Here is a 13,781-nt window from a genome sequence, read left to right as displayed (position 1 = left end):
ATTAAAATACACTGCCTCATTTTAGATTTTCCAGTGAAAAATTCAACCTAACTCCTAACTATAGTGTTCAAATTACAGGAGAATTAAGGTGTTAAATTCAAATAGCAAAGATTATGTTTCAACTATTAAGTGATGGCTATGGCTAAAAAGAATTCCTATGTTATTCTTTTCTGTAAGTTTGAAATTAAATAAAAATAAAAAGCTACTAGAAAAAGGAATAAAAGAAGTTATGCTCCAGTACCAGAAGAAACATCTACTGGAAAAGCTTAAAGGACATCTTATACATTTAGACTTTGTAAGGTCAAAAGTATAATATTCTATTAATTTTTTGTGAATAACAAAATCTTAAGTCCAATTAAGTTCTGTTGCTTTAAGTGTAAGTTGAGAAAAAAGAGAAAATTGTGAAGTAAATAAAGATACCATTAAAATAGCATACAGCAAAACAAATATAAACAACAAATTATTCAGTTTACTGTTTAGAATTTCTAAAACATAAAAATATTGCACATCTGTTTTACCTTCAGTTTCAGATTTCGTGCCTCCTCCAGATTCTCCAAATGGATTTGTACGCCTGAAAATTTTTTTTTAAATTATGAACCAACAGTTAGTTACAGTGAGCCACATGGAAGGATTATCAATCACTGAAACCAGAGTTAAAAAGTAAATCACGAAACCCTGTACATACATTTAAAATAAAATTCTAAAATAGCCCATCCTGTTAAGGAACACTACTGATGACCAAGTTAGTTTGATGAAGGCCCAACCCTCAGATTGAGTTAATAGGCTCAACTCAAAAGTTGCTGCATTTTAGAAAATGTGGATGGATTGGATGTTCAGATAGACAGACAGACAGACACACACACCATAATAAACCATGTTGCAAAAGTTCATGAATTAAAAAAAACTAGGACAGAGAAACAGCTGATTTAGCTTCAATTTTGGCTACTTGAGAAAAATGCCAGACCTTTCCTGGGATGGTAAAAACCTCTTTTTAGGTAATCTATGTATATGTCACAAGTTGACTCTGATAATTTCAATAGTTTCTAGTTTTAAACCTGTATTTCTCAAGGCATATGTAACAATGCAAGAAAAGCTACCTAAAGATGGAAGCTACCTCCCTCCTTAGTGTTTGGCTCTTGCACACCCACATGAAGGAAAAAAAGTACAATTCAAAGTAAGTTTTGTAAGCAAACAGAGCTAAGTGGTTCCAAAATAGCATTGGCATGAAGTTAACATAAAATTATCTCCCTAATACATGTCTGATTGACCTATTATATCAGATGCTAAGTATATTTCTGTGATCAAATTTAAATTACTTTTTCTTGATCACAGCCATGTATACCCAAATTAATATATTATCAATTTATTAGGTGTCTAACCTGCTAAATAAGTAATTTGCCTTAAGTCATGTTTCCTTCATCCATAGCCAAAGAAAAATTTTAATGCTTTGACAAAGATATTTCTCATTATATAAACAAAAAATGGCTCATTAATAATTCATAGTATGATCATAATTTAGTACCTTCCTGGAGATCTCTTCTTCTGATACAGGATAATATTTTCTAATAAATCTATAGCATGTGTATTACTCTCAAGAATTTTAAAAATATTGTCATGACCTAAAGATAAGATTGTCAGCTTTCTCCTGCAATTTTAATAGTAAATACTATGAAGATCTAATAAGCAATTCGGAATTAAATATTTTTAAATACTAAATTATCTTAACTCATTTATCTAAGGCAGAAAACAAAGAGAAAAACCTGCCATGATTCTTCTCTATCAAAATGATTTTAGGTAATTAAATAAGGTACAACGTAGCTGATGCACATGATATGTAAAAGATAGAAATGAGACCATAAACTTCGCAGACCACAGCACAGTATCCCTGAGATGCCATCACCCACCTGCTTCCCTGGCCAGAGGCTTTCCCCTGCCCAGGCTGATCTTCACACACAGGAGAAATTATGTCAAACTGTATTGGGGTGTCTGGGGCAACAAGAGAATCAAGAGAGAGGGCAGCCAAATTTGTGGACTCAGATCCTAAGGATCCTGAACTGCTGGTTCGAGCTGTTGATGGTCGAGATTGTCTAAGCACAAAAGGAAACAAGAAGGCACACTTAGTTTTCTCTTTTAGAAACTGAACACTTAAACTATGAGATAAGGAAATAAAACTTTGTAAGTCAATGAGAAGGATAGAACAAATTTTAATAGACACAATCCCAAATCATAGCTACTTATTTAATAATAGACTTCTTTTTTCCAATTATTAAATTCAAAAACATAAATCACCTCAATCTAAACACAAAGAAAATTTGGAATCATTTTATTTAGCACTCTTGGCTGGTAACTTTCCATTTTGTTTGGGAACGATTTCATACTAATCTAAGCAGCACTGCTATAAGCAAAGTGTTCACTATCCCTTTCAATACCCCATGTAGTTCTCTAAATAACCCACAGTCTGGTTACTCACCCCACTGGCCGCAGGCTCTCGTGTCTCTGCTGGAAAGATGGGGAAGGAGTGACAGCTTCCAAAGCTGACTGATTTACTCGTGCAGCAGTTTCCTTTTTAAAAGAAAAAAGACTAACATTAGTAAAGCAAGAAAACCACAAGTTTGAATATAACTCTTCCAACTGAGTTACACATAAAATGTAAATTGGAGTTAATAAAGTAGTTCCATGTACTTTGTCTTAATATTAAGATAATTAATTTTGCAGCATTATAACTTGTTTTTTCTTACTTCCTGTAAATGTGGGGGGAGTGAATCTGATTTTTTGCCTCCTATAAATAGATCAGGAAATACTGGTGTGTGTTTTTTATGTTTTTAACTATGAGATTTTTTGGACTAAGTTTGTACCTAGAACAGTGTCTGGCATACTGGACACTTAATACATTCGCTAAATAAAGAAATTTATAAAGAGTAGGGAATAGTCACAAAATATAAAATTATAACTATGCTGCTGAAGTTTTCATAATTTTCCAGAATACATTTATGCTCAGAAATATCTATACATTTATTAATTGATAAAATTATCATGTATAATTTTCAGACCAAAAATTGAAAGAAAGCTTTTCATAAGAAATATTTATAAACTTATTCTTTTATTTAAAGCACTAGCTAAATAAAATAGCATTTACATTAGAAAAAAATCACAAAATATTTTTACATTTCTGTGTCTTACAGTTAGCAAAAATACTAAGATAATGCCACAAAATGATCAAAATTTCTTCTCATTAATATAGATAAACTAATTCTGGATAACCTAGAAAATATTAATTAAAACTTAAGTTCTAATCACTGATAGGAAAGTACAATTAGCCTGAATTTTTCAAGTCTAAACATTGTATTCTCAATGTATTCCTGAGGTATTACAAGTCATCTAATTTGCATTTTAATTTTTTGTTGCTCCACTAACATAACAGAAAGGAAAAGCTAGATTGGTGGGAAATTAAGTTACTAAAAGCAAAGGCTTCTCTACAGTGAGCACTGATTTCTTAAACTCATAAGATTATTATAAAACTGTCAGAAATTACTAATATTTTAGAGGTCTGAGATTTTGTTTATTTGGTTCAAAACTTTTCCCTAGGCATCTAAATCATATGTGTTAGAGGGGCACCTCAAAGCCATTATGATTAAAAACAAAACAAAACAAAACAAAACAGAACTCTTCTAAAATTTTCCCTTCACTTGGGTTTAAAACCTGGAAGTCATCTTTCTCTCCTTCATCCTTTAATCAGTCCCAATGCTAACTAGTCCAGTCAATTTCTTTTTACCTGCTTCTATGATTCATTATTCCTCAGTTCATACCTGAATTATGATAATGGACTCCTACATATCCCCAGACACTCCCATCTAATCATCCATTACACCAACAGCTTAAGACCTAGAAGGTGAGGACTGTCTAGAGAAATTAGTCCTCCCTCTGCCTCAACTGAAATCATTAGCCTCCACCCAGCCCTGGGAGGTGCCTAGGTTCACAGCACAGCTGGGCCCACCAAGACTAGCAGAGGCCAGGCAGCTCCTGTCCTAAGCCAAGTCTTTTCCCAACTATACTGCAACATGGATCCACTTGACTCCTCCCAGAGTTCTCTGCACACCTGGGCTCTGCCTGTACGGTATGTTTGGATTGTACCTATGGCTATGTCTGCACTGCTGAGTTCAGGCCCCCTCACCCAAGACCTACTGAATGCATTTTAATATCCCAGATTATTTGAACACACATTTCTGTTTTCTATTATTCCCCAACGAGAACCTTCAAATCCAATTACACAGCTAGATTCATAGCATATCCACATTTGTGCTTTTGTTTCTGTTCTTATCTACAATGTCTTCTCTTTTCCACAAAACATGGGCCAATCCTACCCAGTGCAAGTTTCCATCATCTCCAGTTTTCTCTAAAGTCCACACTGATCTTAACATTCTTAAATATTAAGCTTTTAGTCATCACAGTATGTTTTCAATTTCTACTGTTTTTTGAAATAAAGTTTTAGTTTTGTCTTCCCATACACATAAGCTTATTTTTCTTCTCCATCACCCTTCTCCATGGTGCACAACACAGCACTAAACACAAGGTCAGGGGTCACTAAATATGTTTATTGGCTGATTTAAGTACCTTTATTGTTCAGGAAGACCAGATACTCATTATATACATGATACATTAAAGCTACTCATTCAAGTGCAAATTAAAAGATTATAGAACTTGAGAATTATGACTTAATTAATAAAAGCTGTATTAGCCACATGATTATTTAGTTTTGCCAGATCTAGATATGATAAAATAAAAATATTACCTCTGGATTTTCACTTAAATATATTTGTTTAGATATATTGTTTATTGTACAGATCCACTGTAAGAGGGAAAAATAAAAGAATATGATTAATATTTTTTCTACAGTGCTTCTCTTCTAAAAGAGAATGCTCAATATTTGAAGTAGATATAAATTTCATTAGAAGTAACACATAATCTTTCTTATAAGATAAATACCGTCCTATATACATAACCATATATATGTATAGTGTTTGAGGCTATAACAGAACATTGAACACATTTATTATTTTTAAATGCCAAATTTCATACAAGGAAATTAAAAAATATAGTAATCATCTGAAGTTATAATTTAGTAGTCTATATCTTTTTATATTACTTCCCCCTTAATCCCTACCAAACAAGACAGCCTGGACTCAGATCTCATTATTAACAACAATGCAAAAAAGTTAGGAGCTAAATATATTCTTGGTGAATAGATTTTACATACTTCTCTTCTTTCAGGTTTATAAAAGATTAACATAGAAAACTCCCTGCTTCACACCTTCTGCTTCACTCTTGAGAATTCCAGTGCTTGATGAGCCTCACTAAACTAAACTAATATTCTGTTTGGTAAATGCTGCAGACATTTGTCTGTGTTCCTCAGAGATCAAAAGCCAAGTTTTAATAGCTATTCTTTTCCACCAGAAGTAAATAAATGTAACCTCTACATAATCGGTAACCTGTCTTTCACCAAAACAATTATAATAGCAGTTAAGATGGCTCAAAATCAACCTATAATACATTTTCATTGAAGAATATTTCTCAAGACAGTTTTTAAAGTATCAGTTCTTAATAATAACTTACCTTCCATATTTGGTGTACTACAAGTAAAAATAGAGCCAAAAATAAAATACTTGTGAGGAAAAACAGATATTCCCAAATTTTCGCTTTCTATCTTTCATTTCCCTAAGGTTTTAAGCTTTAGTTGCTTCATCCCATGCCAATCTTCTGCCACTATATATTCTTAATGCAGCAAATACTGTCTTAGAGGGTTGGTGAGAGGAATGAATAAATTAAACTGTCACCTCATAATACTAACAGCCTGTCAGAAAGCAAGAGTCACAAGGTCATTTCTGAATTGCAGCCTTTAAAAAGAGAGTAGAGAGATGATCTCTAAGGTTCTCTCCTCAGAGGTCCAACTATAAATTCTTTGTGAAACTTAAGAATGTTTTTTAAGGATGATAAACTTCTATTAAAAATATATTTTTAATTAACCCAAATTTTTCAAACTTCTATAATGAACATATTAATATGTTTTGTCATCAGCAAAATATCTTGATGTTGCTAAAGAAATTAACTACATAAAATTTTACCTCTTCATGGTCTTTTTTACTCTCTGCTTGCAAAATTGAAGATCTGAAGAAAAAAAAAGAAAAATTGGACCCTTAACTTCTTTTAAAGTACTTTTAACAGTACTTTAAATTTTTTATTTTAAAAGGTACATATAAAATCAATCAGTATGAAAAAACTACACACACACAAAGAAAACCCCACATAGCCAACATCTTAGGAAAAAGAGACCATCAGAGGCAGCAGGACTCAGATTTTAGCAACTCTTAACTTTGGCTATCTATGCCAAAATGTGCCAAAAAAGAAACAGGTGCTAGTTTTCAGAAGACAACCTCTAGCAAAGGTGCACTGCAACTAAGAATCCATTTCAACCTTCTGACACACATATTTCAAATATAAATAACCAACCCTAATATAAAACATTAATTTTACTTCATTCTTTATTATTTCTCATTGAATATGGTTAAATAAAATGTTTTCAATATATTAATCAGTAACATAAGGATATTTAGCTTTTCTATAGATGTTCATGTTTTAAGAGTTAGGGAAAAAATATTTTTTACTAATCTTGAATCAAACCAGGAATGTGAAATGGAACATCATATTAAGCATTAGCAAAAAAACTGAAAATACAAAAAGGTAAGTACATGTAGTGAGTTATTAACATTTTGACAATTTTGACAAGTGAATACAGGGACTCCCAACATCTACCATGATAACTGATACATAGTAATTGGCATTCATTATAAGTTTATAGAAGGAATATGAAATTAAATAACCATTTTGAGCTGTAACATCTTACTATATATACTAGTAAAGATAGGGGGGAAATGACTTTCAGGGCACCCAGAGTTGCTCTGAACAATAAGGAAGATCAAAAGCAAGAAGTAGGAAAAATTTGCAGGTAACTTAAGCATCTATCATTAAAAAATTTTATAAATTATGGTATATAACCTTATGTAGATTATAATGTAGCCATTATAAAATGTTTCTAATAAGTGACTGCAGGTCCAAATTACATATGCAGTATTTCCTCAACTATTTAAAAACTATAATTAAAAAATAAAAATTGTAAGGCAACAGACTAAAAAGCTAATTGTTGCTCTGGTGAGATCATAGCTTTTTTTCTATGCTTTTCAAAAATTTGTTCTACAGATTCTCATTTAATACAAAGATAATAGAAAAATTTAAAATGGCATATAACCATTAATGGACTAAGTAATTTTATCAGAAATATTTATTTACTTGAAATAAAATAATTTTTTTGTTAATCCTCACCCGAGGATATTTTCCACTGATTTTTAGGCAGAGTGGAAGAGAGAGGGAAAGACAGAGAGAAACATCGATGTGAGAGAGACACATTAATTGGTTGTCTCCTACCTGAGCCTGGACCAGGGCCCTTGACCGGAATCAAACCCGGAACCCCTTTAGTCCACAGGCCAACGCTCTATCCACTGAGCCAAACTGGCTAGGGCTAGAAATATTTATTATTGCTAGCACCTAATACATGCTAGACACATTACATATGTTAGATCTCAATTTTTCGTTAACAATTTAGAAAATAGGGATTATGACCTCCCCCCAATCTTACATGTACAAAAATGAAGCTCAGAGAGGTTATGTAACTTGTCTAAGATCACACACTAAGTAGTGGGTCCAGAATTTGAACTTTCTGACTCTAAGGTTGGGGCTCTTTCCACTAACTTGTGCTGCCTTCCCCACCCATGCAGGATTTTCAGTGACTGGTCTCAGCATGAAATCACAGGTCTTTACCATATGACCTCACTTAACCTTAAAGTACTAGACATCATTTAACCAGGTCAGAAAGGACAATTCAACTCATTTCTATAAGAAAATTACCTGAATATATAACAAGCCTAAAATATCTATAAAATGTCTGAATGAACAGGAATTATCCTACATTTCAGTAGTTTAAAATATTACATAATTTATTAGTAGTAGAAAAAATACTAACTTTTTTCCATCAAAAGAGGTGATCTGAAAACAGTACCGCCTGTCTTCACAGTCCACAGCCATTACTGAACAGTTGTCTATGTCCATGGCCAAGCCTCCTGCTACGTCCCCACGGGCCTGACTCATTAAGTTTCCACCCTGAGTGAAGTAAAACTGTCTGTCCCAGGTAGATGACACCAAGCCTGTTTTACTAAATGAAGAAAGTACATTCACTCTTTAATTACAACACACATGAAATCTCATCATAAGTCAGACACAAGATAAAGCACACCACAAAGAACCAGCTTGCAAAAAGGCACCAAAGCGCCTAGAAAATATATCTGTTTTTCAGTTTCTAAAATAAATTCATGTAACCTGACCACTTATCTGAGTGGGTGTACATATATTTCCAAAACAAGGCTGGAAATTATTAAATTGAAGCTGCTATAATGATGCTTCAAAAATATAGTTCAACTTTTCAAAACAAAACTCAAAAGAAAATAACTTATTTTACTCCTAGGGTTAACTTGCTTTATCTTATCTTCAGGTAAAAACTAAAATTTGACCTGATGGTGTAATTACATACATTTTTAAAGTATGATAAATAACATTTTATAGCATTCACATTATGCTAGATTTAAACTCAAATTGGTTTCACTTTTTAGATAATTCTAAATTATTCAACAAATATCTAAATAATTACTTTTGAAAATTATTCATGTACCCCATAGGTCAAAAAGTTCAACTAAATACTAATACCACTAACTAAAAAGATCCAACCTTTAGTGAAATCAAAACAATTTGGCAGGCAATATCAATTATATATTTGCTTGCTACTAACTTAAATGATACACAATATAAGAAAATAACAAGTTTTCTTACTTCCTAGCATTAAGGTATCCGGCCTTTCGGGTTAAGTTTCGGTTAACAGGAAATTTCGTGGGATCAGGGTCAGGCACATATAAAGGGTCACTGGCTATTTCCAAATCCTCTATTGTCTGCTGCATGGTCTCCACATCACTGTCCATCTCCCTGCGAACACTAGCACAGAGAACAGGTTATTCACTACCAACCACAACGAAGTACTCCTTTCACAATCACATTTATCTGTAATTTGTTTTATATATATTTTCTTAAACAGAGCAACAGTGGTATGGGTAGTTAAAGTAACATGAACATGTTATAAAACAGCTTTACATTTTATTTAAAACAGATATTTTGGAAACAATACTAAATTCAAAAACTTAATGAAGCCACATTCAATGCCTAACTCCAGAGGAATTTTCAAACTGTTCTGTCCTATGCCTTTAAAACATTTTTATCTCCCTCTCTACCTCAGATTGATCACATCACTGCTCAGACTTTTGAACCTTATTAGAGCTGCTTTCTCTAAGTTTTCATAGCTTGAAAAACAAGATTTATTTAGTGATCTCCCATCTATCCACCACAATTCAGGTAACCGTGAAGATAACTCACTATGAATAATTACTATCATGGGTCTGTTATATTCAGACATAAAACTTAGTTTATAATCAATAGAATAGCAGATTTGATACTATTATGAAATTCAGAGTTCAGATTCTGTGGAAAAGATGTTGAAAAAAGAAGTATCCATGAGTCATGCAAGAAACACTCTCATGGCAGGAAATTAAAAGGTAAATATTTTTAGATTATGACATTTAGCTGTTAACTTATCATTCACATAACTTCATTTTCAATTTTTAGGAAGAAAATACTTACTTCTGTACACTTGTTCCAATATTAGTTAAGAATTCTTCCAGTTGTTCATTGAGATTTTCAGAACCCATCTTAAAGAAACTTATCTGAGGCAAGAGGGTGTGAGAGTGGGAGGGTGAACAACAGAAACACCCACATACACAAACAAAATACTTAAATAAATCATATAAATAAATTCCAAGATGCATGATAAGTAAAAAACAAAGGATTATTTGATCTGTGTAAAAATAGGTTGTAGTTTACAATGACTTCTACTGGGCATGAAACCACTGAAGAAATAAATTTCACTGTTCATTCTTTCATATATTAACTAAAGATCCAATGCATGAAATTCATGCAAGGGGCTGGGCCCTAGCAGCCACAGCAGCTTGCCTTGGCCCTCACCACCCGGGCTTCATCCGGAATCCGGTCTAATTAGCATATTATACTTTTATTATTACAGATACATGCATATGGTAAGCAATTTTTTTAACTGGAAAATAAATTTTAAGATATTTCAGATAAGTCATATTGATAAACTTTCATGTTTAATACAAAGATTAAAATGTTTTGTATCTGAGGAATAATAATATTCATACTTGAAGAAATAGGGTGCTGCCATCTCATCTTATATTACCCAGATTTAATTTTCTAGCCCCCTTCCTGATGCATACCTCTTGGGACACTTTGGAGTTCATTAATATTTTTAACACAGGAAGTATGCAAGCAACTTGAAGCAAACTCAAACTTTTCTTTCAGATCTATTATGAAACAAGAATGATTGGAGGCTCCAGCAATAGGTGTAACTACACAATTCATTTAGCTTTCTGTTCCCTGTCCTCAATTGTGATGAACAAGATCTACATACAAGGTAAGTGGTTTCACTTACCATAAAATATTTGAAATCTTCATCTGCAAGGAAAACCATTCTCCCTAACTTCCTTAAAATAACATCCTGATGACAATTTTAAATTACTTTTTTTAAAATATAGGCACAAAATTGTAATTTGTAGTTTTCAATGTAATATCCTCATATTTAACATAAATATCATACTTAATATAAAGTTTTTAGGGCAGTTATAATCCAAAACACAGTGTAGAATTCACCTGAGCTTGCATGTACCCAAGTAGAGGTTCTAACAATGCTATTTTCTTCTTGTACTGAAGAGTATTTAATGCACAAAAATAATGCATCATGGTCTGGTGTTGTTTTTTCCTGGAAGTGTAGACATCTTCTGTTACTTCATACTTTGCCTTTAAGTGAAAAAATTAAAAATACTATTATTTATTTAATTTTAATTTATCTTTAGTAGTGGCTGTGAAGAAGAGCCTACCCAAGGAAAAAGGCACATCACCAGCAATTGTGCACTGCTTCCTTATTTTCTCAGATATTAGAAATCCTGCAAAAGATTGGCTAAGACAGTTTTCCTGTTTTACTACCAACCACTTCATTTTAAAGCACATTAAAAGCAGAATTCTGCATATAACTAAGATTGGTACAATAAACTAAACATGTCAGAGAAAGTATACCACACAGAGGAAGGCAGACAATTAATTGTTTGATAACTAGAGGCCCAGTGCATGAATTTTCATGCACTGGAAAGGAGGGTCCCTCAGCCTGGCCTGCCCCCTCTCACAGTCTGGGATCCCTCAGGGGTGGGAGGCAACCCAGCGATCAGAGGAAGGCGATGCCCCCTCACACCTCTGCTGCTGCCACTGCCGGCAGTGCAAGCCTTGGCCAGCCCTGGTTACCTGAGCCTCGGGCAGCCCTGGGTGGCTGGGCAGCCACCATCTGAGGCTTGCCTGCACCTTGGGCCGGCCCTGAGCGGCTGGGCAGTCGCCATCTGAGGCTTGCCTGTGCCTCGGGCTGGCCCTGGGTGGCTAGGGGGCTGAGGGGACTGGGGGACTCCAGAGGCAGGTACACGGAGCGGCCACATGCCTGCCGCCCCGGCGGGGCTGAGGGGACTGGGCGCTGCCATCTTGTGGCTGTGGGTGCCGCCATCTTTGAGGGTGGGGCAGTCAATTAGCATATTCCCTCCTTATTGGCTGTGGGCGCCACCATCTTTGCAATGGTGTGAGGGTCAATTAGCATATTCCCTCTTTATCAGATAGGATAGCTTAGCCATTAGTCTTTGACTTTGTCAGTTTACAACATACCATTCTCTCCTCCTGGTTCCCTCCCTATTACCCCTTCTCTCTTGTACTTGCTTGTTTCCCTTCACCTACACTTAAAATGTGTGTGTTTCCTTAAGTTCTTGTATTCAGACAACAAATATTTACTGAGCACCTACTATGTAATATATACTAGGTTCTTCTCTCTTCCTGCTCTCCTGAGAATACCAAATCAAGTACAAAGAATATTCCATATTCCAATGACTCCCACATTTTTACCTCCTACCCTTCACTCTCCCAAGTGTCAAAGGAAGCACATGTCCACCTGAGCTCTTTATGTGTATGTATGTGTGTGTGGCAGGGAATGTGCTAGCAATCAATGTACAAAATTAAAGACAGCATTTTTTTTTTATTGTTTAAAGTATTACATGTCTCCTTTTTTCCCAATTGACACCCCCACCCCAGTAAAGATAGCATTTTAAACAGAAAAACTAGACCACTAATGAAACAGTTGTTAATTGCAATACTGAAAGAGTAAATATGTATTATACCTTATCATTTTCTCTCTTTTTTGATAATCGGCTATATCTGTGAATTGCAGCATCATGATCTGGAAAATAGAAATGACTATTAACAACAACAAAATAGTACTTTGCAAAACTTATGTTTTAAATGGCTTCAAATGTGCATCTTTCAACAAATGTTCCCCTATCCAAATGTCCCCTAAAGTATGTTTCTACTTATTAAATTGGTAAAAATATATAATTCAAAGGAAACTGTAATCCACTAAAATTTTACATAAATATTTTTAATACAAAATAGCAAACATACATTAAAGAAAACGTGGGATGTATAGGAAAACAAGGCAGGGAAAATATTATATCACCTCTTTAATATTATGAGGACAGCAAATCACAAAAGTTGATTTAATTTCTTATTAAATTTTTCTATAGGGTAAACAGTACAACTTAAATAACAACACTGATTTAAATAATGTTCACTTAAACTTTTAATTAGGTTCATTTTTTTTCAATTATTGCATAGAATCTTGCCACAGATTTGTGTTGATTTTAAAAATGCATCATAACAAGAAATAACTGTAAAGTATTAAGAGCTTACCATTACTAGCAATCTGAAACACTTCCTTTAACGTCAATATTTCTGGAAAAGTTCAAGAATAATTTCAATGTAGCATATTTATGAAATATCTTAAATTTTGTTTTGAAAATAGTAACTGCCATTTAAGCTATAATTAAAACTCCAAATAATATCTCATACTTTGACATTCAAAGTGACAATGCCACTCTGTATTTCAGCTAGCCTATGGAACATTTACTAACATTAGCAACATTACAACTCCAGAAAATCTACTCGCCACAAATTAGTAATATGACACAAGAACAAATTGTAAAACGACTGTAAATTCTAAGATATAGAAATAGTTTTTGTACCAGAATCTAACAATTCATATTTTATATTGGCTCTAATAAGTTCAAATGTTAAATAAGAAGTAAAGAACATTTTATTAATAAAATTATGACATTCAGTCCCCTTTGAGAAGAGAGATTTGTTTCTTGACCGTAGAATGACCATTCTTGAGGATTTATCACCACAAATATTAACTCCATGTCTAAAATACATTTGTTTTTATTCTATTATAATTTAAATATTTTACCATCCACTGATATATTAATTCAATGTTTTATTCTATCTACCTATCTTGTAAATAATAGGTCTATATATTTTTCTAAGATTGTAAATTATGAGAAAGCAGAGCCAATTCTATAAGACTCATTTTATCACTGAAAATGCTAAATGGGGGCAAAATCACCACAAACAACTAAGTGATGAGTTGCTAGCTGTGTCAGTACCACCTACCTCCTGCCACTCCAGCCCATAAACAC

The 13,781-nt window shown here is 33.5% G+C and overlaps 2 protein-coding genes across 4 annotated transcripts in view; one reads left to right on the top strand and one right to left on the bottom strand.

The window, feature by feature from the left end:
* APPL1 (adaptor protein, phosphotyrosine interacting with PH domain and leucine zipper 1) overlaps positions 1–13,781 on the bottom strand; it is a 33,710-nt gene that overhangs the window by 8,628 nt on the left and 11,301 nt on the right. For both annotated transcript variants that reach the window (XM_079795399.1, XM_079795398.1), the window contains exons 6-16: positions 12,997–13,038; positions 12,429–12,487; positions 10,873–11,019; positions 9,790–9,872; positions 8,932–9,090; positions 8,072–8,260; positions 6,120–6,162; positions 4,790–4,846; positions 2,471–2,562; positions 1,905–2,087; positions 519–571 (exon numbers count right to left, since the gene is read on the bottom strand). In XM_079795399.1, the coding sequence (XP_079651525.1) occupies positions 519–571; positions 1,905–2,087; positions 2,471–2,562; positions 4,790–4,846; positions 6,120–6,162; positions 8,072–8,260; positions 8,932–9,090; positions 9,790–9,872; positions 10,873–11,019; positions 12,429–12,487; positions 12,997–13,038 (1,107 nt within the window). The remainder of the gene's footprint in view (positions 1–518; positions 572–1,904; positions 2,088–2,470; positions 2,563–4,789; positions 4,847–6,119; positions 6,163–8,071; positions 8,261–8,931; positions 9,091–9,789; positions 9,873–10,872; positions 11,020–12,428; positions 12,488–12,996; positions 13,039–13,781) is intronic.
* HESX1 (HESX homeobox 1) overlaps positions 10,589–13,781 on the top strand; it is a 34,528-nt gene continuing 31,335 nt past the window's right edge. For both annotated transcript variants that reach the window (XM_079795402.1, XM_079795404.1), the window contains exon 1: positions 10,589–10,636. The gene's annotated coding sequence lies outside the window, so the exon portion shown is untranslated. The remainder of the gene's footprint in view (positions 10,637–13,781) is intronic.

The sequence above is a fragment of the Cnephaeus nilssonii genome (genome assembly GCF_951640355.1).
Source record: "Cnephaeus nilssonii genome assembly, chromosome: 17".
NCBI classification, from domain to species: Eukaryota; Metazoa; Chordata; class Mammalia; order Chiroptera; family Vespertilionidae; genus Cnephaeus; species Cnephaeus nilssonii.
This window is presented reverse-complemented; position numbering and strand designations above follow the sequence as displayed.